General features: G+C 43.2%; 1 protein-coding gene and 1 pseudogene across 8 annotated transcripts in view; one reads left to right on the top strand and one right to left on the bottom strand.

Moving 5' to 3' along the window:
- Positions 1–27,236, bottom strand: part of SLC25A16 (solute carrier family 25 member 16) — a 114,056-nt gene that overhangs the window by 36,469 nt on the left and 50,351 nt on the right. For 7 of the 8 annotated variants that reach the window (XM_063607703.1, XM_063607708.1, XM_055092914.1 and 4 more), the window contains 4 exons: positions 19,484–19,666; positions 17,622–17,805; positions 15,141–15,286; positions 8,585–8,716 (listed from right to left, as the gene is read on the bottom strand). In XM_063607703.1, the coding sequence (XP_063463773.1) occupies positions 8,585–8,716; positions 15,141–15,286; positions 17,622–17,805; positions 19,484–19,666 (645 nt within the window). Of the gene's footprint in view, positions 1–8,584; positions 8,717–15,140; positions 15,287–17,621; positions 17,806–19,483; positions 19,667–21,293; positions 21,389–21,556; positions 22,875–27,236 lie in introns of those variants that run through there. The other variant, XM_055092915.2, reaches the window with a different exon arrangement.
- LOC112441020 (5S ribosomal RNA) lies at positions 10,897–11,015 on the top strand (annotated as a pseudogene).

Genomic DNA, 27,236 nt, shown 5'->3' on the forward strand with positions numbered 1-27,236 from the left:
GATGCATGCTCAAGTTTAAGAACCACTGTTCTACGGGCTCTGCTCATGGAATTTAGTCTTTCTTGGTATTTATCATCTGTTCCTTTCAGTCATTCCTACTATAATCTTCTTAACTCAGGCCCTTATTTTCTCAGGCCTAGAGTACAACAGTTTTGCTACTTAAATTGCTAGAGCCACAATTCCAATCTGAGTATTTTGATATACAATTATTACGCAAATTAGTATGTAATGGCTTGCATGTGGTTGCACCCTAAGCAATGAAAGATGTATTCCTTCACATAACACTAGATTACACTGATTAAGAATGAGCTGTCTGCTGGGCCTAGTGGCTCATGCTAAGGAAAGCAGATCACTTGAGTTCAGGAGTTCAAGACCAGCCTGGCCAACATGGCGAAACCCTGTCTCGATTAAAAAAATACAAGAATTAGCCGGGAAGGGTGGCACATGCCTGTAATCCCAGCTACCCAAAGGCTAAGGCAGGAGAACTGCTTGAACCCAGGAGGCGGAGGTTGCAGTGAGCCAAGATCGTGCCACTGCACTACAACCTGAGTGACAGAACAAGACTGTCTAAAAAAAAAAAAAAAAAAAAAAGAAGAGCTATCTCCATCATCTATGAAGTCTGGGGCTCATTCACCCAACACTTCATTCACACATCCCCAGGTGACAATCTTCAAAGGAGCTCATGGTCACTTCCAAGTGTTCCATTTTCTTTACTTAATAACTAAATGAAACCATGTCTCCCACTATCAATATTTAAAGTAAGTACTCAATTTTTTTTTTTTTATAAAAGAGGTTCTGACTTTAATCTCTTAATTGGTAAATAACCCATGAGCACAGAAAGAAGAAAAAAAGGGAACATATAAATGTTGAAGGAATGAGAAGAGGTGGAAATAACTTACAAACCTCCTCTCTTATCTAAGATTTACTCATTTTCAGAGCAGTTACGGTTATTCTGCAGAAAGATAAGAGTTACCTCTTATTAATCCTATCTACTGGGAAAATATTTTACACTTTTAGATTCAAAGCCAGCCACATAAAATACTAAATCTAGTGGAAATCTTACATAAAAAAGATGACTTTTCTAGTAATAAAACATTTCCTATCAAAATGAAGATTTTTAAAAATAGAATAATTCTAGTTGTTAGAATAGATTATTTCGTTGATTTTTGTTTAGTTCATATTATTATGGTCAACCCCTATTTCTTTTTTTGGACAGCTATTTCTTCCTTTTTTTTTTTAATAGAGACAGGCTTTTGCCATGTTGTCCTGGCTGGTCTCAAATTCCTGACCTCAAGTGATCCACCTGCTTTGGCCTCCCAGAGTGCTGGATTACAGGAGTGAGCCACCACACCTGGCCATGGACAGCGATTTTTTTAACAAATGAGAATATTTTCTAAGAAAAAAAAATGCTGTCTTAAATAATTTTTTATAAAAAAAAAACTATTCCAAGATGCTTCAAATATAATCTCATGGAAGATATGTATCCTTCCAGAATAGTTGAAGAAGACAGTAGTGCAATTCAGAGAAGCCATAATTTATCTAAAATTTCTTTTTCTTTCTTTCTTAGTGAGACAGGGTCTCTCTCTGTTGCCCGGGGTAGAGTGCAGTGGCATGATCATGGCTCACTGCAGCCTTGACCTCCTGGGCTCAAGCAATCCTTCTGTTTCAGCCTCCCAAGTAGCTGGGATGAGAGGTATGCACCACCACACCCCACTAATTATTTTCAAATTTGCAGAGACAGAGTCTACAAAAGGTGGGGCAACATGGTGAACTCAACCAATCCTCTTGTCTTGATCTCCCAAAGTGCTGGAATTACAAGCAAGATCCACTGCACTGGGTCTGAAATTTCTTAAATATTTATATTCTCTCACCAACTGTTACTTGTTCACGGTGTGTATTCAGATATGCTTTTATTAAATTAGGCAAAACTTATTATTTATGAAATGTCACATGTATACCTAATAGAATACAGGTTAAAAAAACTTTTAAAGTTGTTACTAAAATTCAATGCCCTGGAAAAAGAAGCAATGTGGCTTTATTATTATTATTATTCTGAGACAGAGTCTCACTCTGTCACCCAGGCTGGAATGCAGTAGCACAAACACAGTTTACTGCAGCTTCGACCTCCTGGGCTCAAGAGATCCTCCCGCCTCAGCCTTTCAAGTAGCTGAAACTACAGGCATCTGCCATTACGCCCAGCTATTTTTTTTTTTTTTTTTTTTTTTTGTAGGGACAAGTTCTCACCATGTTTCCCAGGCTGATCTCGAACTCCTGGTCTCAAGCAATCCTCCTGCTTTCGCCTCCCAAAGTGCTGGGATTACAGTTATGAGCCACCATGCGCGGCCACTATATGTTTATTACCACAATTTTTTTTTTTTTTTTTTTGAGATGGAATCTCACTCTGTCGCAGAGGCTGGAGTATAGTGGTGCAATCTCGGCTCACTGCAACTTCCACCTCCCGGGTTCAAGCAACTCTCCCATTTCAGGCTCCCGAGTAGCTGGGATTACAAGCGTGCACCACCACGCCTGGCTAATTTTTGTATTTTTTAGTAGAGATAGGGTTTCACCATGTTGGCCAGGCTGTCTCTCACTCCTGACCTCAGGTGATCCATCCATCTCAGCCTCCCAAAGTGCTGGGATTACAGGCGTGAGCCACCACACCCAGCCACCACAATTTTTTTAAATGGCAACAAAAATTAATTTCTAAGTACTACTTTAGCTATAGTCTACAAAATTTGGTATGTAACCACCTTTTCTAAATGTGTTAATTTCCTTTATGACTGACCTTTTAAAACATTTATCAACATTTCCTTAGTCTACAAACCATGAGAATTTTAGATATCCTTTTGTTATTAAGTTCTAACTTTGTTACAGTACAGTTGTAGAACATCGTTTCTAAGATACTGATCCTTTAAAATTTATTGGTGTTTCCCTTATGGCATAATGCATAATCTATTTCAGTAAAAGTTCTGTGTGACTTGAAAAATTATATATACAGTCATCCACTGTATAACAATGATTTCGTCAACCTAGGATAGTGGTCCCATAAGATTATAATGGAACTAAAAAATTCCATTGCCTAGTGACATCTAGCTATTGTGGTAATACAACACACTACCTTTTCTATATTTCGATATGTTTAGATAGACAAATACTTACCGTTGTTACAATTGCCTACAGTATTCAGTACAGTAACATGTAGTACAAGTGTGTAGCCTAGAGGCAACGGGCTATACCATATGGCCTAGGTGTGTAGTAGGCGCTCTACCATCTAGGTTTGCACAAGTACACTCTGATGTTCACACAATGATGACATTGCCTAACACCACATTTCTCAAAACATATCCCCATCATTAAGCTAGCATGAGTGCATTGTATATAAAATGTATATAATTTTGTGTTTTGACAAAAAAATGTGGGATTTGATTTCAAAGATTCCTTGCAGGTCAAAGATGAGTCTGAATTCCACACTCTTTCCTTAGCATCTGTGATGCCCTTCTTCCAGGATGCAAATCCCTTGCTGACCTATCCTAAGCCTTCTTCAACAGATTCTATTATCTCCTTCTGTGCCTTATATGCTGTTAACTGCCAGGGTTCCATGCTGCTTTTGTCACCTACATTTTCTCCACCAGCAAACCTCTTCACTTTTATTATTTTCATCTACCACCAATACACTGAGTTCCTGAGGGCTTTAGTTATCCCTGTAACAACAGTACCTGGTATAATCCTTGGCACACATATAGCATTGAATAAATGTTTGCAGAATTTACTAACCCAGGATTGTGAGAATCATGCTTATCATTGTAAAAACAATGGGTTAATTTTAACCAAAAAAAAAAAAACACATTTGGGTTAAGACTCCACCAAAGGAAAACAAACAAACAAACAAGCAAACATGCAGACAGGATGCTAAAACAATTAACAAAAAGTAAAAGAAAAGCTTATGTCCAAAAAAACTACAAAAATAGATATCTACCGTAATTTAAAATGTCAAGCAGCTGGGCGCAGTGGCTCACACCTGTAATCCCAGCACTTTGGGAGGGTGAGGTGGGTGGATCGCCTAAGGTCGGAAGTTCGAGACCAGCCTGGTCAGCATGGTGAAACTCCGTCTCTACTAAAAATGCAAAAATTAGCCAGGCATGGTGGCAGGCGCCTGTAATCCCAGCTACTCAGGAGGCTGAGGCAGAAGAATCGCTTGAACCTGGGAGGCGGAGGTTGTAGTGAGCCGAGATTGCGCCATTGCACTCCAGAATAGGTGACAGAGCAAGGCTCCATCTCAAAAAAAATAATAATAAATTTCAAGCAAATGTAAATGACAAAAAGAAATAAAGGAGGAAGGAGGGGGAAAAAAAGGAGGGAGGAGGAAGGAGGGTAAATGAGGATAAATAATTAGGAGCAGTTGAAGATAAAATTAGGATTTTTTTTTTTTTTTTGAGATGGAATCTTGCTCTGTCACCCAGGCTAGAGTGCAGTGGCATGAACTCAGCTCACTGCAACCTCTGCCTCCCGGGTTCAAGCGATTCTCCTGCCTCAGCCTCCCGAGTAGCTGGGATTACAGGCACCCGCCACCATGCCTGGCTAATTTTTATATTTTTAGTAGAGACGGGGTTTCACCATCTTGGCCAGGCTGGTCTCAAACTCCTGACCTCATGATCTGCCCACCTCAGCCACCCAAAGTGATGGGATTACAGGCATTAGCCATCACGCCAGGCTGATAAAATTAACTTTCTTAGTGTTACAGAACATTCAGAGACCAGAATGTTATAAAGCAAAGCAAGGAACTAGGTGAAGGATGACTACTTGATAAACACAGTTTATCACAGTGAAGCCCAATATCCAACCCCTATGTCAGTCTGTTCCAAAGAAATAACAAAAAATGAAACATTTATAAATTTATTTTTAAAACACAAGAAAAACTAAACAATCTATTCACTCTAGCTTTTTTCTTAGTGTAGGGAGCTGGTGGCAAATTTATGACCACTACAGAAATAAAAAATATAAAAAACAAACTCAGCCGGGCGCAGTGGCTCATGCCTGTAATCCCAACACTTTGGGAGGCTGAGGTGGGTGGATCACTTGAGGTCAGGAGTTCGAGACCAGCCTGGCCAACATGGTGAAACCTCGCCTCTACTAAAAATAGAAAAATTAGCCAGGCGTGGTGGCTCATGCCTATAGTCCCAGCTACTCAGGAGGCTGTGTCACAAGAATCATTTGAACCCAGGAAGCAGAGGTTGCAGTGAGCCAAGATTGCACCACTGTACTCCAGCCTGAGTGAGAGAGCGAGACTCCATCTCAAAAACAAAACAAAACAAACAAACAAACAAACAAAAAACTCAACTCTAACAGCAAGACAAGCCTTTTTTTAAACTACTAAATATTTTTAAAATACATGTGAAAATCCCATTAGAGGGCCAGGCATGGTGGCTCACGCCTGTAACCCTAGCACTTTGGGAGGCCAAGGCAGGAGGATCATTTGAGTCCAGGAGTTCGAGACTAGCCATCCTGGGTAACATGGCAAAACACCACCTCTACAAAAAATACAAAAATTAGCCAGGCAGAGTGGTGTGCACCTGTAGTCCCAGCTACTCAGAAGGCTGAGGTGGAATGACTGTTTGAACTCAGGAGGCAGAGGTTGCAGTGAGCCTAAATCACACCACTGCACTCCAGTCTGGGCAAGAGTGAGACCTTGTCTCAAAAGAGAGAGAGAAAAAAAAAAGTAAATGAGATCAAGGCAGAAACTAGCACACACAAGTTAAGGAGCCTGCTGTAGTTACACAGCTAAATTACAGCCAAACTGGGATTCACATCCAGGCTCATTATATCATTCGAACCACAGCGAATAGGTCCAAAGAACTAACTACTGCAAAGCTTTATGACTCACAAATCTTAAAGCATTTTTGTTTTTTGAGATGGAGTCTCGTTTTGTTGCCCAGGCTACAGTGCAGTGGCACGATCTCGGCTCGCTGTAACCTCTGCCTCCTAGTTCAAGCGATCCTCCTGCCTCAGCCTCCCGAGTAGCTGGGATTACAGGCACCCACCACCACGCCTGGCTAATTTTCGTATTTTTAGTAGAGATGGTGTTCCACCATGTTGGCCAGGCTGGTCTCAAACTCCTGAGCCAGTTGATACAGTGCCTCAACCTCCAAAAGTGCAGGGATTACAGGCATGAGCCACCATGCCCGGACCCCCTTAAAGCAAATTTTTTAGATCACAAAATGTTATAAAATATTGAAAATATTGAGAGAACATTGAGAATATTAGTATACATGGAAGTCGTGCCTATTTAAAGAAAAATAAAACTCTGCCAGTTTAAAAAAAAAAAAAAGGAGCCGGGCACGGTGGCTCACGCCTGTAATCCCAGCACTTTGGGAGGCCGAGGTGGGCGGATTACAAGGTCAGGAGATCGAGACCATCCTGGCTAACACGGTGAAACCCCGGCTCTACTAAAAATACAAAAAATTAGCCAGGCATGGTGGCAGGCACCTGTAGTCCCAGCTACTCAGGAGGCTGAGACAGGAGAATGGCGTGAACCCGGGAGGCGGAGGTTGCAGTGAGCCAAGATCGCGCCACTGCACTCCAGCCTGGGCAACAGAGCGAGACTCCATCTCAAAAAAAAAAAAAAAAAAAAAATGGAAATCAAATAAAAACCCTCCAATGGCTTCCATTCTAATCAGAGCTGCAGCCAAGTCCTGACCAGGATGATAAGGCTCCAGGGGAACTACTGCTGCTCTTCTCCTACTGCACTTTGCTCTAGCCATCACACTAGTTCGCTGAGATACTGCACACACAGCCAGTATGTGTCAGCCAAAGGGCTTTTGCCGTTTCCCCTACCTAGAACATTCCTCCTACAGACAGCTGTACGGTTCACTACTTCATTTCCTTTAAGCTTCTGCTCAAATGCTACCTTATGAGGAAGGCCTTCCATGAACATTCTATGGAATATCCCTGCCACCACTACCTACCTATTCTCCCTTTCTTCTTATCCTCTTCATTGTTCGGCACTGCATTAATCACAGTCTGGTCCCCTGCTGTTTACTTGTACAGTGGTATAGAAACTCCACAAAGTAGGCAGTTGTATGTTTTGTTTTGTTTTTTGCTACCATGATCCAAGCACCTAAAACATTACTTGGCATATATTAGACACCCAATAAATATTTGCTAAATGAATAACAGAAAAAAACATGTTTCCCCTATAAAATTATAACAATGCCACTTTGAGAAAAAAAAAAAAAAACTTGAAAATACACATAATGCCAAATAGCATTAAATGGCTAAACACAGTAAATATATAGCACATCCATATGACAGTCAACACATGACACAGACTATATGCTAGTAACACAGAAAAATACACATGAAAGAATCAAATGAGGCCAGGCATAGTGCCTCATGCCTGTAATCCCAGCAGGTTGGGAGGCCAAGGTGGGAGGATCACTTGAGGTCAGAAGTTCGAGACCAGCCTGGCCAACATGGTGAAACTTCATCTCTAATAAAAATGCAAAAACTAGCCAGGTGTGGTGGCACACACCTGTAATCCCAGCTACTCAGGAGGCTGAGGCAGGAGAATTGCTTGAACCCAGGAGGTGGAGGTTGCAGTGAGCAGAGATCACACCATTGCACTCCAGCCTGGGGGACATAATGAGACTCCGTCTCAAAAAAAAAAAAGAATCAAATGATAAAAATTAGGACCCCCAGAATATTTATAAATTGATTACTTTATAAGAAAATACAGACTAGGCATAGTTGCTCACACCTGTAATCCCAGTACTTTGGGAGGCCGAGGTGTGTGGATCACCTGAGGTCAGGCATTCAAGACCAGCCTGGCCAACATGGCAAAACCCTGTCTCTACTAAAAATACAAAAAATTAGCCGGGTATGGTGGTGGGCGCCTGTAATCCCAGGTACTTGGGAGGCTGAGGCAGAATAATTGCTAGAACCCGGGAGGCGGAGGTTGCAGTAAGCCGAAATCATGCCACTGCACTCCAGCCTGGGCAACAGAGCAAGACTCTGTATCAAAAAAGAAAAAAAAAAAAAAGAAGAAGAAAGAGGCTGGGCACAGTGGCTCACGCCTGTAATCCCAGCACTTTGGGAGGCTGAGGCGGGTGGATCACCTGAAGTTAGGAGTTCGAGGCCAGTCTAGCCAACATGGTGAAACCCTGTCTCTACTAAAAATACAAAATTAGCCAGGTGTGGTGGCAGGCGCCTGTAAACCCACCTACTTGGGAGGCTGAGATAGGAGAATCACTTGAACCTGGGAGGCGGAGGTTGCCGGGAGCAGAGATCAGTGCCACTGTATTTCCAGCCTGTGCGACAGAGCAAAACTCCATCTCAAAAAAAAAGAAAGAAAAAGAAAATACATATCTACATATAGAAAATAAGCTATCATAATAATGAAAATAAAATTTTCTATTCACTGGAATCTTTTTTGTCATGGAAAGATACTTAGGACCATAATTTATAAAATAAGCAAGCAAAATGGCTAATTGTAATTACTCAATCTTTAAAAACTTTGATTCAACACACAGAATGGCATCCTGGTCTAAAAATATGAAGACTATATATATAAACAAAATGTGTTTCTTACAGAGAGAGCTGCATCTGAGGGAAGTCAGTCGAAGTGTTTTTATGCATGAAATCTCCTGCCCATTTACAAAACGAAGGAAGATAGTCCTCTACTTCTTGTTTTATTTCATCTTGACTTAGATTTAAGCGGTACCTGTCAAAAATATAATAGTAAATAGACTTAGACTTAAGCGGTACCTGCCAAAAATATGATAGCGAATATGAAAGTATAAATATGAGAAAAGTAAACGAGGACAAAAAAATACATATAAGCAACCCAACTGTTCGTCAGCCAATAAATGGATAAACAAAATGTGGCATATTCCATACAATGCAGTATTATTCAGCTATAAAATGGAAGGAAATTCTGACATATGTTACAACATTGAAGAACCTTCAGGACATTATGCTAAGTGAAATAGGCCAGTCACAAAAGGACTAATATTCATATGAGGTACCTACAGTAGTGAAAATCACAGAGATAGAAAGTAGAATGGGGGTTGTCAGAGGCTGGGAGGAGGAAAGAAGGGAGCGTTATTGTTTCAAGGGCACAGAGCTTCAGTTTGGGAAGATGCAAAGAGTTCTGGAGATAGATAGGGTGATGGCTGTACAACAAGGTGAATGTACTTTGCCTCTGAACTGTACCCTTAAAAATGGTTAACATGGGCAGAGCGCAGTGGCTCACATCTGTAATCCCAGCACTTTGGGATGCGGAGGCAGGTGGATCACAAGGTCAGCAGTTCGAGACAAGCCTGGCCAACATGGTGAAACCCTGTCTCTACTGAAAATACAAAAATTAGCCAGGCATGGTAGTGCATGCCTGTAATCCCCGCTACTTGGGAGGCTGAGGCAGGAGAATTGCTGGAATCCAGGAGGCAGAGGTTGCAGTGAGCCGAGATCGCACCAGTGCACTCCAGCCTGGGCAAGAGAGCAAGACTCCATCACAAATAGACACACACACACACACACACACACACACACACACACACACAAGTTAACATGGTAATTTTTTTTCTTCTTTTTCTTTTTCTCTTTTCTCTTTTTATTTTTTGAGACAGGGTCTCGCGCTGTCACCCAGGCTGGAGTGTAGTAGCGCTATCTCAGCTCATTGCAACCTCTGCCTTATAGGCTCAAGTGATTCTCCCCGCTCAGCCTTCAGAGTAGCTGGAATTACAGGCACACACCACCATGCTAAGGTAATTTTTTTGTATTTTCAGTAGAGATTGGGTTTCACCATGTTGGCCAGGCTGGTCTCAAACTCCTGGGCTCAAGCAATCTGCCCACCTTGGCCTCCCAAAGTGCTAGGATAACAGGCATGAGCCACCGCACCTGACCTAATACAGTAATTTTTTTTTTTTTTTTGAGACAGAGTTTCACTCTTGTTGCCCAGGCTGGCGCGATCTCTACTCACTGCAACGTTTGCCTCCCAGGTTCAAATGATGCTCCTGCCTCAGTCCCCTGAGTAGCTGGAACCATAGACATATGACACCACGCCCAGCTAATTTTTGTATTTTTAGTAAAGACGGGGTTTCACCATGTTGGCCAGCCTGGTCTTGAACCCCTGACCTCACATGATCTGCCCGCCTCGGCCTCTGAAAGTGCTGGGATTACAGGGGTGAGCCATTGCACCTGGCCTAACACGGTAATTTTTATGTGCATTTAACCACAATTTTTAAAAAACATCCAAATAACGCCAAGTATGGTGGTGTGAAACTATAGTCCCAGCTACTCAGCAGGCTGAAGCGGAAGGATCGTTTCAGCCCAAAAGTTTGAGGTTACAGTGACCTGTGATCTCACCACTGTACTCCAGCCTGGGTGACAGAGTGAGACCCTGTTTAAAAAAAAAAAAAATCCAAATAACACTGAAACAGTGACATGACATCAAATTTCAGATAATTTGCTCTAATTCATACCATGGTCTAATTGGAAGAGTCCCAGTTACACCTTTGGGATTAAAAAAATGGAGATATTGCTCCTGAAACCAAGCAATGGAAAGTAGAAATGTAAAAGAGAAAAAAGGGTCATATGGACAGAAAGGCAGTATCAGCCTTACAACATGAAAGGACAGTATATAGGAATGTTAACTTCTTATGTGAGAAATCTACAGAAACAAAAAACCTAAGTCTCAATTTTTCAGGGTTCTTACAAGGTCAAAATTATGTCGTAACAATATGAATACATTTTTTATCATTTTCCTTTCATAAGAGTACAGTTGAATTTTCTGAGGGTACATGACATAAAACATAGAAATATTTTGAATGCAGAAGCAGATACAAGAATCCACGATCTTATATGAAGTCATACATTTAAAACATTTGCAAAAATAGAGGCTTGGTCTACACCCATACCACCCAGAACGCAGCCGATCTCATCTTATCTCAGAAGCTAAGCAGGGTTGAGCTTGGTTACTACTTGGATGGGAGACCACCTGGGAATATTGGGTGCTGTAGCTTTAAGAAAGAAAGAAAAAAAATGGCCAGGCTCTGTGGCTCATGCCTGTAATCTCAGCACTTTGGGAGGCAGAGATGGGCAGATCACCTGAGGTTGGGAGTTCAAGATCAGCCTGACCAAAGTGGAGAAACCCCATCTCTACTAAAAATACAAAATCAGCCAGGCATGGTGGTGCATGCCTGTAATCCCAGCTACTCGGGAGGCTGAGGCAAGATAATTGCTTGAACCCGGAAGGCGGAGGTTTCGGTGAGCTGAGATCGTGCCATTGCACTCCAGCCTGGGAAACGAGTGAAACTCCGTCTCAAAAAAAAAAAAAAAAGAAAAGAAAAAAAAAAATAGAGGCTGGAGGATTGTTTGAGGCTACAGTGGGTGATAATTTCATCATTGCACTCCAGCCTGGGCAACAGAGAGACACCTTACCTCAAAAAAAATAAATAAGGAAGAAAGAAAGCAAAAAGAACTGAAAAAATGTAAAACAATGACATTCATTACATTTTTTTACAATAGTTTTTTCATTAAAATGTTATGTTAACAAGCATAGATTGATATTTTTGAATGAAATACATTTTAGGCTAGGTGCAGTGGCTCATACCTATAATCCCAACACTTTGGGAAGCCAAGACGAGTGGATCACTTGTGGTCAGGAGTTCAAGACCAGCCTGGCCAATATGGTGAAACCCTGTCTCTACTCACAAACACAAAAATTAGCCGGGTGTGGCGGCATGCACCTGTAATCCCAGCTACTCAGGAGGCTGAGGCAGGAGAATTGATTGACCCAGGAGGTGGAGGTTGCAGTGAGCCGAGGTCATGCCATTGCAATCCAGCCTGGGCGACAGAGCAAGACTGTCTCAATAACAACCACAACAAAAATGAATATACATGTTAATTTCAAATGAATTAATAAACATGTTTTACTTTCTAGTACAGTAATTAATCATAGATATAGCCCACATAAACAAAAGCTCTTTCCAGTCTTTAATAATTTTTTAGTGTAAAGGGGTCCTGAGAGCAAAAGTTTTGAGAACTGCTGTTATAAACTTACCCTCCCAGGATGATTATTCCAGTTCCTTCTTTATGTTTAAGCTCTGCAATCTTAATAACTACTCTAGGGTGGTAGGGGCTTATCAGTTTGTATATAAAATCACAGCTAGGTTTGAATCCTAACTCTGCACTACCAGATGTATGACTAAGAGCAAGTCACGGTTAATTAAGCCTGTTTCCTCATCTGTAAGGAGGCGATAATAACTACCTTACAGAGTCAGTCTGAGGATTAAATAGAACAATGTATGTAAAGCACTTAGCTGATGGTAAGCCCTCATTAAAGTATAGGCTGGGCATGGTGGCTCACACCTATAATCCCAGCACTTTGGGAGGCCAAGGAGGGTGGATCACCTGAGGTCAGGAGTTTGAGACCAGCCTGGCCAACATGGTGAAACCCCATCTCTACTAACAAATGCAAAAAAATTAGCCGGGCATGGTGGCACACGCCTGTAATCCCAGCTAAAGAGAAGGCTGAGGCAGGAGAATCACTTGAACCTGGGAGACAGAGGTTGCAATGAGCCGAGATCACGGTGCTGTACTCCAGCCTGAGCAACAGAGCCAGATTCAAAAAGAAAAAAAAAAAATCATTAAGATGTAAAGACCTGGCCGGACGCAATGGCTCACGCCTGTAATCCCAGGACTTTGGGAGGCCGAAGCGGGTGGATCACGAGGTCAGGAGATCGAGACCATCCTGGCTAACACGGTGAAACCCCGTCTCTACTAAAAATACAAAAATTCAGCCGGGCGTGGTGGCGGGCGCCTGTAGTCCCAGCTACTCCGGAGGCTGAGGCAGGAGAATGGCGTGAACCCAGGAGGCGGAGCTTGCAGTGAGCCGAGATTGTGCCACTGCACTCCAGCCTGGGGGACAGAGCGAGACTCCATCTCAAAAAAAAAAAAAAAAAAAGATGTAAAGACCATGATGATAACCATAAATACAGTGCTAACTATAGGTCAGCACTATTCCAGGCGTGGTGGCAGGCGCCTGTAGTCCCAGATCAGATACTCGGGAGGGTGAGGCAGGAGAATGGCGTGAACCCAGGAGGTGGAGCTTGCAGTGAGCCTAGTGAGCCACTGCACTCCAGCCTGAACGACAGAGGAAGACTCCGTTTCAAAAAAAAAAAAAAAAGATACAACTTATAATTTTTCTCACTTGCTTAAGGGAACACCATAATAACACATTCATCAGACATTGAGACTTCAGGATACTACACATTTACCATATAACTGTGCAATATTTCTAACACCAAATTTAATAAGCTGTTACTTTCCTAGGTTTCTGCCACCTCCAGCTTACCAAGACTGACAGAGCAGAGTTGTGTCAGCCCTCTGAGAGAGCCAGTCCAACAGAGAAGACAAAATTAGCAATGCTAGCTCTGCCAAAATTGACTTAAACAAAATAGCAACCACAGGTTGAAAGAGAAGCTGAAATTCCTCAAGCCAGAAAGCAACTGCTAATACCAAAGCACCCAAAAAGATCTGGAGAAACACACATTTAGAGTACTGAAGATGAAGGTTATCCTTGCAAAAGGCTGTTTGAAATCAGGCAGTTTCCAGTTGATTAAAAATGATGTAGATGACCATATGGTCTCACAAAGTCTCATATATTGCCAGTAGAAATGTAAACTTGGACAATGTCTATAGAGAGCAATTTGGTAATATGTATCAAAATTTTAGGCCAGGCCTGGTGGCTCATGCCTGTAATCCCAGCACTTTGGGACGCCGAGGTGGGTGGATCACTTGAGGTCAGTAGTACAAAACCAGCCTGGCCAACATGGTGAAACCCCGTCTTCACTAAAAGTACAAAAAAATTAGCTGGGTGTGGTGGCTCATGCCTGTAATCCCAGCTACTCGAGAGGCTGAGGCAGGAAAATTGCTTGAACCCGGGAGGTAGAGGCTGCAATGAGCCAAGAGCAAGCCACCGCACTCCACCCTGGGTGACAGAGCAAGACTCCATCTCGAAAACAAAACAAAACAAAACAAAAACTGGTAAGGTAGGCCGGGCGCGGTGGCTCACGCCTGTAATCCCAGCACTTTGGGAGGCCGAGGCGGGCGGATCACCTAGGTCAGGAGTTCGAGACCAGCCTCAACATGGAGAAACCCCGTCTCTACTAAAAATACAAAATTAGCCAGGCGTGGTGGTGCATGCCTGTAATCCCAGCTACTCGGGAGGCTGAGGCAGCAGAATTGCTTGAACCTGGGAGGCAGAGGTTGTGGTGAGCTGAGATCACACCATTACACTCCAGCCTGGACAACAAGAGCGAAACTCCACCTCAAAAAAAAAACTGGTAAAGCAGGCCAGCCATGGTGGCATGTACCTGTTGGTCCAGATACTCAGGAGGCTGAGGTGGGGAGAAACACATAAGCCCAGTCGTTTGAGTACAGCCTGGACAACATAGCAAGACCCCTATCTCCCCTCCAAAAAAAAAATACTGTAAAGCTGCTTTTTTTTTTTTTTGAGATGGAGTCTTGCTCTGTCACCCAGGCTAGAGTGCAGTGGTGTGATCTCGGCTCACTGCAAGCTCTACCTCCCGGGTTCACACCATTCTCCTGCCTCAGCCTTCCGAGTAGCTGGGACTACAGGTGCCAGCCACCATGCCCGGCTAATTTTTTGTATTTTTAGTAGAGACGGGGTTTCACCATGTTAGCCAGGATGGTCTCGATTTCCTGACTTCGTGATCCGCCCACCTCGGCCTCCCAAAGTGCTGGGATTACAGGCGTGAGCCACCGCACCTGGCCGTAAAGATGCACTTTGAAACTAGTTTCATCTTCTTCCCAACCCCATATAATTCTCAGTATATCACACTGTTTCTAGAACTAATGCAAAAAAGTTCTTTATACATTCTCTGAAAGTACTTAAGGAATCTGTTATGCACATGTACAAAATATTTAGGTATTTTTACCCAAAAAGTTCCTGTTGAGCAATTTCAGAAACTCTTCACAGAGTTCCAACAATGTACTAGAACTATGAAATCTGCATTTTAGATTACACTAATTTCTATTGGATAGTCTACACAAATACTTTATAGTTTCTAGGACAGAAGTTATATAATAAAATTATACCTGCAGTTCTTCTTATAACTACTTACATTTCCTTCAAATGTCTTATTTCTTGAATTGTTTGAAAAGCAAGTTCTTGTAGCTTTTCTGGGGCAAAGCTATTATTTATTGCTTTTTGAAACACCTCATGGAGAACCGTACCAATTAGCATTTGGCGTGTGGCTGGATCAGAGCTCTACAAAAGCAAATCACACAGTTTATTTCACAACATATTAACAGACACAATTGTATATTTATTACCTAATCTATTAAACCACCATAGCCAAAATGCACTGGTAAGACAAATGCCAAAATATTTAAAAAATTTTTTTCTGGTGCGTGGAATTATAAGTGACTTTCACTTTCTTCTATTCAGAATTGTCTGAATCACTGTATGAGTTATCCTTTTTTTTTTCTTTTTCGAGACAGAGTCTTGCTCTGTCACCCAGGCTGGAGCACAGTGGCACAATCTCAGCTCACTGCAACCTTCACCTTCCAGGTTCAAATGATTCTCATGCCTCAACCTCCCAAGTAGCTGGAATTACAGGTGTGTGCTATCATGCCCGGCTAACTTTTATTTTTTGTATTTTTAGTAGAGGCAGGGTTTCACCATGTTGGCCAGGCTGAGTATGAATTACTTTTAAAATCAATGTACTCCATTTTGAAAAAAATTAAAATAACCAATATTTTAAAATTCAAAATATTCTCAAATAATTAATATTTAAAGTATTGTTCTCTTATTTCACTTGATAATCCACCCAATAGAAAAGTCAATAAAGGCATAGCTGATAAACTCATGTAAGTAAAAGATACCGTTCAAACATAAAATGTAAACCTACTTAGCAGTAATGTTTGGGAAGAAAAAAAATTTTTTTAACCCACAGCGGATATTTTTGGCAAGGAATTCTTCTCCACTCAAAAAGAAACACTACATTTCTTGATTAACTCTTGTATTAGCCTAGACCTTTTTTTTTTTTTTTTTTTGAGACAGAGTTTCGCTCTGTCACCCAGGCTGGAGTGCAGCAGCGCAACTTTTGCTCACTGCAAGCTCCGCCTCCCGGGTTCACGCCATTCTCCTGCCTCAGCCTCCCGAGTAGCTGGGACTACAGGCGCCCGCCACCACACCTGGCTAATTTTTTTGTATTTTTAATAGAGATGGGGTTTGACCATGTCAGCCAGGATGGTCTTGATCTCCTGACCTCGTGATCCGCCAGCCTTGGCCTCCCAAAGTGCTGGGATTACAGGCGTGAGCCACTGCGCCTGGTCCAAAAAGTTTTTTAAAACTTAATATTCAGGCCAAGCACAGTAGCTCATGCCTATAGTCCCAGCTACTAGGGAGGCTGAGGTGGGAGATCCCTTGAGCCTGGGAGGTCAAGGCTTCAGTGACACACTGCACTCCAGCCTGGGTGACACAGTGAGACTCAAAATAAAATAAAAGTACGTTTCAAGAAAAATAAATAAAAAGCTGGGTGTTGGGTACGATCATCTCTTTGTATGTTTGAAATAGCCCAAAATACATTTTTGTTTGTTTTGAGACGGAGTCTCCCTCTATCCCCCACCCTGAAGTGCAGTGGTGGGATCTCGGCTCACTGCAACCTCCGCCTCCAGGGTTCAAGCAATTCTGCCTCAGCCTCTCGAGTAGCTAGGATTACAGGCGCGCACCACAACGCCCGGCTAATTTTTGTGTATTTAGTAGAGACGGGTTTTCATCATGTTAGTCAGGCTGGTCTTGAACTCCTGACTTCATGATCTGCTCACCTCGGCCTCTCAAAGTGCTGGGATTACAGGCGTAAGCCACTGCGCCCAGCCCCAAAATACGTTTTTTTTTTTTTGAGACTTTTTATTTTATTTTAAAATAAAACTGCATGTTTCAAGAAAAATAAATAAAAAGCTGGGTGTTGAGTACATGGGAGTTTATTACAATCATCTCTTTGTATGTTTGAAATAGTCCAAAATACATTTTTGTTTGTTTGTTTTGACACAGAGTCTTGCTCTGCCGCCCAGGCTAGACTGCAGTAGCATGATCTCGGCTCACTGCAACCTCCATCTCCTGGGTTTAAACGATTCTCCTGCCTCAGCCTCCTGAGTAGCTGGGACTACAGGTGCACGCCACCACACCTGGCTAATTTTTCTAGCAAAATACATTTTTTAAAAGCAGTTTGCACATTTATTTTTAGTTTAGTGGGAATCACATGAAGCCAACTTTGGAAATGTCTAGGTGTGTTTAAATTTAAAAGTTTATCATTTAAATTAATTTTCTTATTAGAATTAGTTATTTTATTAAGCCCTGAACAAGATTCGAAGGACTCAGGCACCTGGCCTTTAGTCCTAGCACTGCCACCTCATAGTTATGTGGCTATGGGGCAAGTCACTTCACCTCTCTGAGCCCATTTTCCTCATCTATAAAATGCAGCTAATTAATACCATTTATTTTATAGGGTTGCTGGGAGAATTAAGTGAAATAATAAATGTAAAAGTGCTCTGTAAAACTCTCAGACCCTGCAGAAACATTAACTGTTACTATTATTTACCCTAAAAGTTTCACTCAGGACAGCTCTTCTCATACATCGAATACTACTGGCTATGCTGGTGCCAGAAATCAGCATGTCTGGATACAGAATCAAATATCCAAAATCTTTATCTATTATCCAAGTGTCAGATGTGCAGTCTCCCTCCAAATGAATGATATCTCCTGGCTCTACTGGAACAGAACACCTGAAAATAAAGCAAAGTTAAAGTATAAATACATAGCTTAGGTTCCTACATGTAAACGTATTAGGGAGGCTTCAAAAAAATAAATGAGTATTTTATCTGAAGAAGAAAAAAATATTTCTAAATTTCTGGGTCTTTAAAAAAAAAATCAAATACCAGGATACAGTCTTCTAAAACAACCCCTAGTCATTCTACCCCTTTCTATGTGTCAAACACATCTGAGAATACTCAAGGGTCTTCTATAAATCCCAAAGGGAAAACAACTTAGTGCCAGTAAAGTCTATTGCAAAAGCTATCAAAAAACCTTTGCTAATGTAATATATAGCTCCAATTATGAATTGGGTTGTTTTAATAATTTACTCTTTCTTAAGACTTTTAGGAAATCTACAGCTTGTATAAGTCTTGAAGCATGAAGCCAAATCCAGTGTAGCAAGAATAAAATCAAACTGAACTAGTTGAAACTAGGTCAGGCGCGGTGGCTCATGCCTGTAATCCCAGCACTTTGGGAGGCCGAGGCAGGTGGATTCCTGAAGTCAGGAGTTCAAGACCAGCCTGGGCAACATGGTGAAACCCTGTCTCTACTAAAAATACAAAAATTAGCCGGGCGTGGTGGCGGATGCCTGTAATCCCAGCTACTTGTGAGGCTGAGGCAGGAGAATCGCTTGAACCCAGGAAGCGGAGGTTGCAGTGAGCCGAGATCGCGCCATTGCACTCTAGCCTGGGCGACAGAGCAAGACTCCGTCTCCAAAAACCACAACAACAAAAAACAAATTAATTCACGGCTTAGACGAAGAGTCAAAGTTAGACCTCTAGCTTTTCTGCATCTACACTCCACCCCTCACATACCACACTTTGGGTAGAGAAATCTAAGGCCTAAGAATGTCCATATGTTTTAATTAATTTTGCTTTTAGTTAAAACTAACATGTGTTTAAACTGCAATCTTAGAATGTACTGGGAAGGCCGGGCGCGGTGGCTCACGCCTGTAATCCCACCACTTTGGGAGGCTGAGGTGGGCGGATCACGAGGTCAGGGGATTCGAGACCATCCTGGCTAACATGGTGAAACCCTGTCTCTACTAAAAATACAAAAAAAAAAAAAAAAAAAAAAAAAGAATGTACTGGGAAATAGGAAGTAGTCATTAATAAGGTCCTTTGTACGTGATTTTCTTTTCTTTTTTTTGAGATGAAGTTTCGCTCTTGTTGCCTAGGCTGGAGTGCAATGGCATGATCCCAGCTCACCACAACCTCCACCTCCCAGGTTCAAGCGATTCTCCTGCCTCAGCCTCCAGAGTACCTGGGATTACAGGCAAGTGCCACCATACCCAGCTAATTTTTTTTTATTTTTAGTAGAGACTGGGTTTCTCCATGTTGATCAGGCTGGTCTCAAACTCCTGACCTGAGGTGATCCGCCTGCCTTGGCCTCCCAAAGTGCTGGGATTACAGGTGTGAGCCACCATGCCTGGCCCACGTGATTTTCAAATGACAACAAAAGTCAATTTTTGGAATATGAGACTTGAGATACAGGAGTAATAGATACAATTTTCATGCAGAATTAGGCTAGGATCAAACCTACTCCCTTTTAAACAATTAAATTATAGTAACATTCACAGAAGTCATTTGATGAGTTTTACGATGGTACCCTTAAGATTCAAATCGGTGCTCAAAGTCAGATAAAAATTACCAGTCATTCCTAAGGATGCATAGTTCTTTATTTTCTAGTGACTGTGAAGCAGTGATGACCAGGCGCTTTTCACAGTTTCCCTCTTTGTTCTGTACAGTATTGACTGCCAATACCAGGTACCGGTTATCCATTCCTGTGCTCAGAACTGTTCCTGGAAAGGAAGCTACCACTTTCTTCTGAAATCTAAAGCACACACATACAAAACTATTTTAGCACAACCATGAAATAAGAAGCCATCCAATATGTTTTATCTACAAACCAATCTTCCAGTTTTCTAGGTTTCTTTCTTCTGAAAAGCTTATTGCAATGACATTTAGACAAAATAGGTAAAATTAAGAGAGCAAAGACACAGAAGAATTCCTATTATAAAAACTTCCCAGAAGTAATGCCATTTCAAACATGCTCATGATATGAGATTTTCCATTTTAATTTCTGTAAGGAGTTCTGTGGGACACTCATTACAATGAGGATTAAGAATAAACTGCAAGCCAGGCATGATGGCGCACACCTGTAGTCCCAGCTACTCAAGAGGCTGAGGTGGAAGGACTGCTTGAGCCCAGGAGTTTGAGGCTGCAGTGAGATACGATCATGCCACTGCACCCCTTCCTGAGCGACAGAAAAAGACCCCGGTTCTGGCGGAGAAAAAAGAAAGGAAAGTATAAATTGGACAACATTAAACAAGAAATTTCTACCACTGGTGCAAGCCTTCCCAAAGTACAAGTAAAAGGAGATGTTTTGGACACGATCCTTTTTGTAAATATGAGACTTATGTTACGGAAAAGGGTATTGTCCGTGGTTCACTGAAAGTCCTATCATGAGCCACAGAATTGTACTTAGAAATAATTTAGTCCAACCTGCTAACGTAATGCCGGAAATCTTTCGATAAAATCTCACTGGACAGAAAGCAGGCTTAATACCTATCGACTTAGCTCAATCCTTTACAGAGTAATTCAGAACTTTATTACTTATATTTATAGTGGGTAAGTCAATTTGTCAATACTTTCATCCATCGGTCCAAGCTGTCTAAAATTATGCAAAATAATAATCTCTCAAGAAAACAGCCCTTCTCCTATTAAGTACCTCTTAAGTCTTCCCCGTTTGACTGAGGCATCAGTGAGGGACCAAAGGAGGGTCCAAAGTCATTACCTCTCCAGTGATAACACCAAACGCCTTTCACATTACACTGCAAGTTATCTTTTGTTACCTGACCGTAGGTTCTATTATTTTGCAAACGCTTTACAGGAGTACTCCACCTAACCTCAGGCCATGAATTTCGCAAGATTGGCTATGATGCCTTAAAGATGTTTCTCAAAAGGTATTGCTGATCAAAAGCCCAAACGCAAAAGTCCCTCAACGCTAATTAGCATTATTGCTATAATATTGAAAGTAATTCCACATTATGACCGTGGTTAACTTCCTCTGATCATTTATATACACCATGCTGAGGGTGCAGAGATCTCCCAAGGATAAATTAATCCAACTAAACATCGAGAAAAGCCTACGGCGGTTGCAATTTCCTATTATAAAAACATTTCAGTGGCCGAAACTCCTCAACTTAGGGAGAGAGGTGAAATCAAGGGAAACAATGAACTGCTGGGCGAGGGAGAGTCCAGGCTCTGGCTGAATGTGGCCCCAAAGAACACCTTGGGAGGCAGGCCCCGACTCCGGAGGCTCGTCGGGTGCCCAGGGAGCTGCACCGGGTCCCTGGGCCCCGGGCCCGGTCAGTCTGAGGCGGTGCGGACGCAGCCTCTCCCGCTCCTTCTTTCAAATCTCCCGCTTTGTTCCCACACCCTCCCCCCTCTCCGCTCACAGCTCCGCCGGCAGCTCCGCCTCCTCCCAAAAACTCTTCTCCATCAGCAGCTCCAGTTCGTTCAGCTGCTCCATCCTGGACGCGGGGATCGCAAACTGTAGACAGAAAAGAGAGCGGAACCGGCGGTAACACAGAAAGCTTAGAAAAGGGAAAGAGGCGCGAGCCTGCGCACCTCGCGCGCATGCGCCAACCCGCAGATGTCCCAAATGACCTGCGCCAGGCCGCCCCTCCCGCGCCGGCGCGTTCCACGTGGGGCCCCTCACCTGAGCAGCAGGGCTCTGTCCCCTGCCTTTGCTCCCTTGCTTAGGACTGGGAATACAGGGAGTCTTCATATCTGAAGCAGACTAAACGCTCCTGCCTTCTCTCTTGACACTCCAACCCGTGTCCGAAACCTCCCGGGTTCACACCATTCTCCTGCTTCAGCCTCCCAAGTAGCTGGGACTACAGGCGCCCAGCTTAGTTTGAACACAACCTTTACACGCTTAGTTTGAACACAACCATTTGTAGTTGCCCAAAACCAGGCGCCCCTGGTTAGCCTTCAGAATTGTGCACTCCCTGGGAAACAGCCTCTCCCCGTTTTTTCAGAAAACTCATTGAGAAAATAGAAACTGTCGGATAGGAACTCCTTGATCATGCCACGGCTAAATCTACAAAACTTCTGGCCAGGCATGGAGGCTCACGCCTGTAATCCCAGCACTTCGGAAGGCTGAGGCGGGAGGATCACGAGGTCAGCAGTTGAGACCAGCCTGGCCAACATGGTGAAACGCCATCTCTACTAAAAATACAAAAATTAGCCGGGCGTGGTGGCACGCGTCTGTAATCCCAGCTACTCGGGAGGCTGAGGTAGAATAGATTGAACACGGGAGGTGGAGATTGCAGATCCTGCAACGGCACTGCAGCCTGGGTAGAGCGAGACTCCGTCTCCAAAAAAAAAAATTCTACAAAACTTCTAATATCTGCACCATTCTTCATAACCTCTTTCCACCTTTTTTCAATAGCAGACAAAGTGTTCTTCTGGTTAAAGGGCAATCGCTCCACTTGCACTTGGCATCCCAGGGCGTCAAGCATTCTCAAGGGCATCGCTTCTTCAATTATTCTCTTGTATCATCAGCCTCGCCCTCACTATTGGATTGAGCCTCTAATATGGCCTGGTGTCTCCCATTTTTAAAAGATGTTTCCTTGCTGGGCACAGTGGTGTGCACCGATTTTTGATATTTATATACTTCTCTCATCTGGAGGCATTGACAAGAACATCCAGAGCCATGTTAAATATCAGTGGTATAACTGTTATCCTGATTTTTGTTATTCGTTTTTTAAATAGATAAAATGCGCCGGGTGCCCGGTGGCTCAGGCCTGTAATCCCAACACCTTGGGAGGCCGAGGCGGGTGAATCACTTGAGGTCAGGAGGTCAAGACCAGCCTGGCCAACATGGTGAAACCCAGTCTCTACTAAAAATATAAAAATTAGCCGGGTGTGGTGGTGCACGCCTGTAATCTCAGCTACTCAGAAGACCGAGGCGGGAGAATCACTTGAGCCTGGAAGGCAGAGGTTGCAGTGAGCTGAGATCACACCACTGTACTCCAGCCTAGGTGAAAGAGTGACTCAGTCTAAAAGAAAAAAAAAATTGGCAAAAAGTTAATATATTTATCATGTACATGGGCTTTCAAATATGTACACACTGGAATGGGAGTTATTCTATTAGTATTTGTCCCTGATATCAACAGCTTTATGACCTACTTTTGCAAGTGATATAACATCACGGTAGTCACAGGCCCACTCAGCCAGATTCAAGGGAAGGGGAACACAGTTCCTACCTCTTGATGGGATGAGTGTCAACGACACATAAGAAAAGCATATGGGGCCTGGTGGCTCACGCCTGTAATCTCATCACTTTGGGAGGCTGAGGCGGAAGGATCATCTGAGGTTAGGAGTTTGAGACCAGCCTGGCCAACATGGCAAAACCCCATCTCTACTAAAAATACAAAAATTAGCCAGACATGGTGGCGCATGCCTGTGATCTCAGCTACTTGGGAGGCTGAGACAGGAGAATCGCTTGGACCTGGGAGGCAGAGGTTACAGTGAGCAAGATTGTGCCACCGCACTCCAGCCTGGGCAACAGCGAGAATCCATCTAAAAAAAAAATAAAACCATATGAATTGGGATGTGTTCTGGTCATTGTTGGAAAGTATAAAGGTATACTCTGCCAAAATGTCCTTTACTAGATTGAGGAAGACCCCTTTGTTCTAAATATGATTCATTTTGATAACGAATAAATGCTGGATTTTGTCAAGCAGTTATTGCATCTATAGAAGGACTGTATGGTTTTTCTCCTTTATTCTGTTATTATGAGAAGCTTTACCATTGATTTCACAATGTTAAAAAAACTTTGCATTCCTAGGATAAACCCAAATTGGTCATGACATAATAAACGTTTTATGTATTACTGGATTTGATTTGCTCTGTTGTTAAGAATTTTTCCATCTGTTGGTTTTTTGGTTGTTTTGTTTCTTGAGACAGGATCTTGCTCTGTCACCCAGGCTGTAGTGCTGTGGCACAATGACAGCTCACTGCAGCCTCGATCTGCCAGGCTCAAGTGATTCTCCCCTATCAGCCTCTCAAGTAGCTGAGACTACAGGAGTGTGCCATCACACCCAGCTAATTTATTTTTTTATTTTTAGTAGACACAAGCTCTTGCTGTGTTGCCCAAGCTGGTCTTGAACTCCTAAGCTCAAGCAATCCTCTCAACTCAGCCTCCCAAAGTGCTGGGATTATGGGTGTGAACCACCAAACCCAGCCCATCTAAGTTCTTGAAGGATACTGATTTGTAATTTTCTAACAGCATTGTGGGGTTTGGGTATCAGGGTTATACTGGCATCATAAAATGAGTTGGGAAGTGCTCTCTTCTAATTTCTAGAAGTTTCTGAGATTATTCCTTAGCTATTTAGTACACTTCACTACCTAGCCCTGGGGTTTTCTTTGTGGAAAGGTTTTTTTTTTTTTTTGAGACGGAGTCTCGCTCTGTCACCCAGGCTGGAGTGCAGTGGCGTGATCTCGGCTCACTGCACACTCCACCTCCCGGGTTCACACCATTCTCCTGCTTCAGCCTCCCAAGTAGCTGGGACTACAGGCACCCACCACCACACCTGGGTAACCTTTTGTATTTTTAGTAGAGATGGAGTTTCACCGTGTTAGCCAGGATGGTCTCGATCTCCCGACCTTGTGATCCGCCCGCCTCGACCTCCCAAAGTGCTGGGATTACAGGCATGAGCCACCGCGCCTGGCCCTGTGGAAAGGTTTTTGATGATGAATTCAATTTATTATTTTTTTTAGACGGATTTTGCGCTTGTTGCCCAGGCTGGAGTGCAATGGTGCGATCACGGCTCACCACAACCTCCGCCTCCTAGGTTCAAGCAATTCTCCTGCCTCAGCCTTTCAAGTAGCTGGGATTACAGGCATGTGCCACCACGCCCAGCTAATTTTGTATTTTTAGTAGAGACGAGGTTTCTCCATGTTGGTCAGGCTAGTCTCGAACCCCCAACCTCAGGTGATCCACCCGCCTCAGCCTCCCAAAGTGTTGGGATTGCAGGCGTGAGCCACCACGCCCGGCCCTCAATTTCTTAATTTTTTGAGACAGGGTCTCACTCTGTCACCCAGACTGGAATGCAGTACTGCAATCACAACTCACTGTAGCCTTGACCTCCCTAGACTCAGTTGATCCTCCTACCTCAGCCTCCCAAGTAGCTGAGACTATAGGTGCACATCACTATGTCCAGGTATATTTTTAAAAGCAGACACAGGGTCTCACTATGTTGTTTGGGCTGGTCTCAAAATTCTGGGCTCAAGTGATCCTCCCATTTTGGCCTCCCAAAGTGCTGGGATTACAGGCATGAACCACTACGCCTGGCCTCACTTTCTTTAATTGGCTATGCAGATTTTCTGTTTCATCTATGTCAGTCTTGGTTGAATTTTTCAAGGTATTTTTCCATTTCATCTAAATTGTCAAATTTCTTTTTTTTGTTGTTTTTTTTGTGTTTGTTTTTTTGAGACAGGTTCTGGCTCTATTATCTAGGCTGGAGTGCAGGCTAATCTCGGCTCACTGCAACTTTCCCCTCCCAGGATCAAGCCATCCTCCCACCTCAGCCTCCCAGGTAGTTGGGACCACAGGCGTGCGCGAACACACCCAGCTAATTTTTGTATTTTTTGTAGAGATGGCGTTTAGCCATATTGGCCAGGCTGTACTCCAACTCCTGAGCTCAAGCTGCCCACCCACCTTGGCCTCCCAAAATTCTGGGATTACAGGTATAAGCCACCACAAACGCCTGGCCCTTAATATCTTTTAAACATCTGTAGGATCCACAATGATGTCCTCTTTCTCATTCTTGAGATTTGGGGTTTATTTTCTCTATTGTCTTTTTAATTTTTATTTCTGTTTTTGTTTGTTTTTCAGACCGAGTTTCGCTCTTATTGCCCAGGCTGGAGTGCAATGGCGCGATCTCGGCTCACCACAACCTTCACCTCCCAGATTCAAGGAATTCTCCTGCCTTGGCCTCCCGAGTAGCTGGGATTACAGGCTTGCATCATCACACCTGGCTAATTTTTGTATTTTCAGTAGAGACAGGGTTTCTCCATGTTGGTCAGGCTGGTCTTGAACTCCTGACCTCAGGTGATCCAACCACCTCGGCCTCCCAAAGTGCTGGGATTACAGGTGTGATCCCAGCCTTTTATTTCTGTTTTAACTGCAAACCATCACTGACAAAGCAGTGATCTTTGTAAAAACATAATCAGACAATGATACCAGCTGAAAATCTTCAATAGTTTCCCATTGCATTCTTTTTTTTTTTTTTTTTGATATGGAGTCTCACTCTGTTACCCAGTCTGGAGTGCAGTGGCGTGATCACAGCTCATTGCAACCTCCACCTCCTGGGTTCAAGCAATTCTCCTCCCTCAGCCTCCCAAGTCGCTGGTATTATAGACGTGCACCACCACGCCCAGCTATTTTTTGTATTTTTAGTAGAGACAGCATTTCACCATCTTGGCCAGGCTGGTATCAAACTCCTGACCTCAGGTGATTCGCCAGCCTCGGCCTCCCAAAGTGCTGGGATTACAGGTGTGAGCCACTGCACCCGGCCTTCCCATTGCATTTAGAATAAAAAACAAAATCATTACCATATCCTGTAAACGGCTACATGATCTGGCCTTTGTCTATTTCTTTCTTTTTTTTTTTTTTTGAGATGGAGTCTTACTCTGTCACCAGGCTGGAGTGCAGTGGTGCGATCTCAGCTCACTGCAATCTCCACCTCCTGGGTTCAAGTGATTCATCTGCCTCAGCCTCCCGAGTAGCTGGGACTACAGGTGCATACCACCACACGCGGCTAAGTTTTGTATTTTTAGTAGAGATGGGGTTTCACCATGTTAGCCAGGATGGTCTTGATCTTTTTTTTTTTTTTTTTTTTTTGAGATTGCATCTCAGTCTGTCACCCAGGCTGAAGTGCAATGGCGTGGTCTCAGCTCACTGCCACCTCCGCCTCCCAGATTCAAGCGATTCTACCACCTCAGCCTCCCGAGTAGCTGGGACTACAGGCACATGCCACCACACCCGGCTAATTTTTGTATTTTTAGTAGAGACAGAGTTAACACTATGTTGGCCAGGCTGGTCTTGAACTCCTGACCTTGTGATCCGCCCACCTCAGCCTCCCAAAGTGCTGGGAATACAGTAGTGAGCCACCGTGCCTGGCCTGGTCTTGATCTCTTGACCTCGAGATTCGCCCACCTCAGCCTCCCAAAGTGCTGGGATTATAGGCATGAGCCACCACGCCCCACCGCCTTTGTCTATTTCTTTAACTCCATCTGTTGCTACTCCTTCACGCACAATACTTCAGTCACACCAGCCTTTCGGCAATTCCATTGTCAAACCAAACTTTTTCCTGTTTCAGGGTTTTTGT

This window comes from Pan paniscus, chromosome 8 (assembly GCF_029289425.2).
Source record: "Pan paniscus chromosome 8, NHGRI_mPanPan1-v2.0_pri, whole genome shotgun sequence".
Classification (NCBI taxonomy): domain Eukaryota; kingdom Metazoa; phylum Chordata; class Mammalia; order Primates; family Hominidae; genus Pan; species Pan paniscus.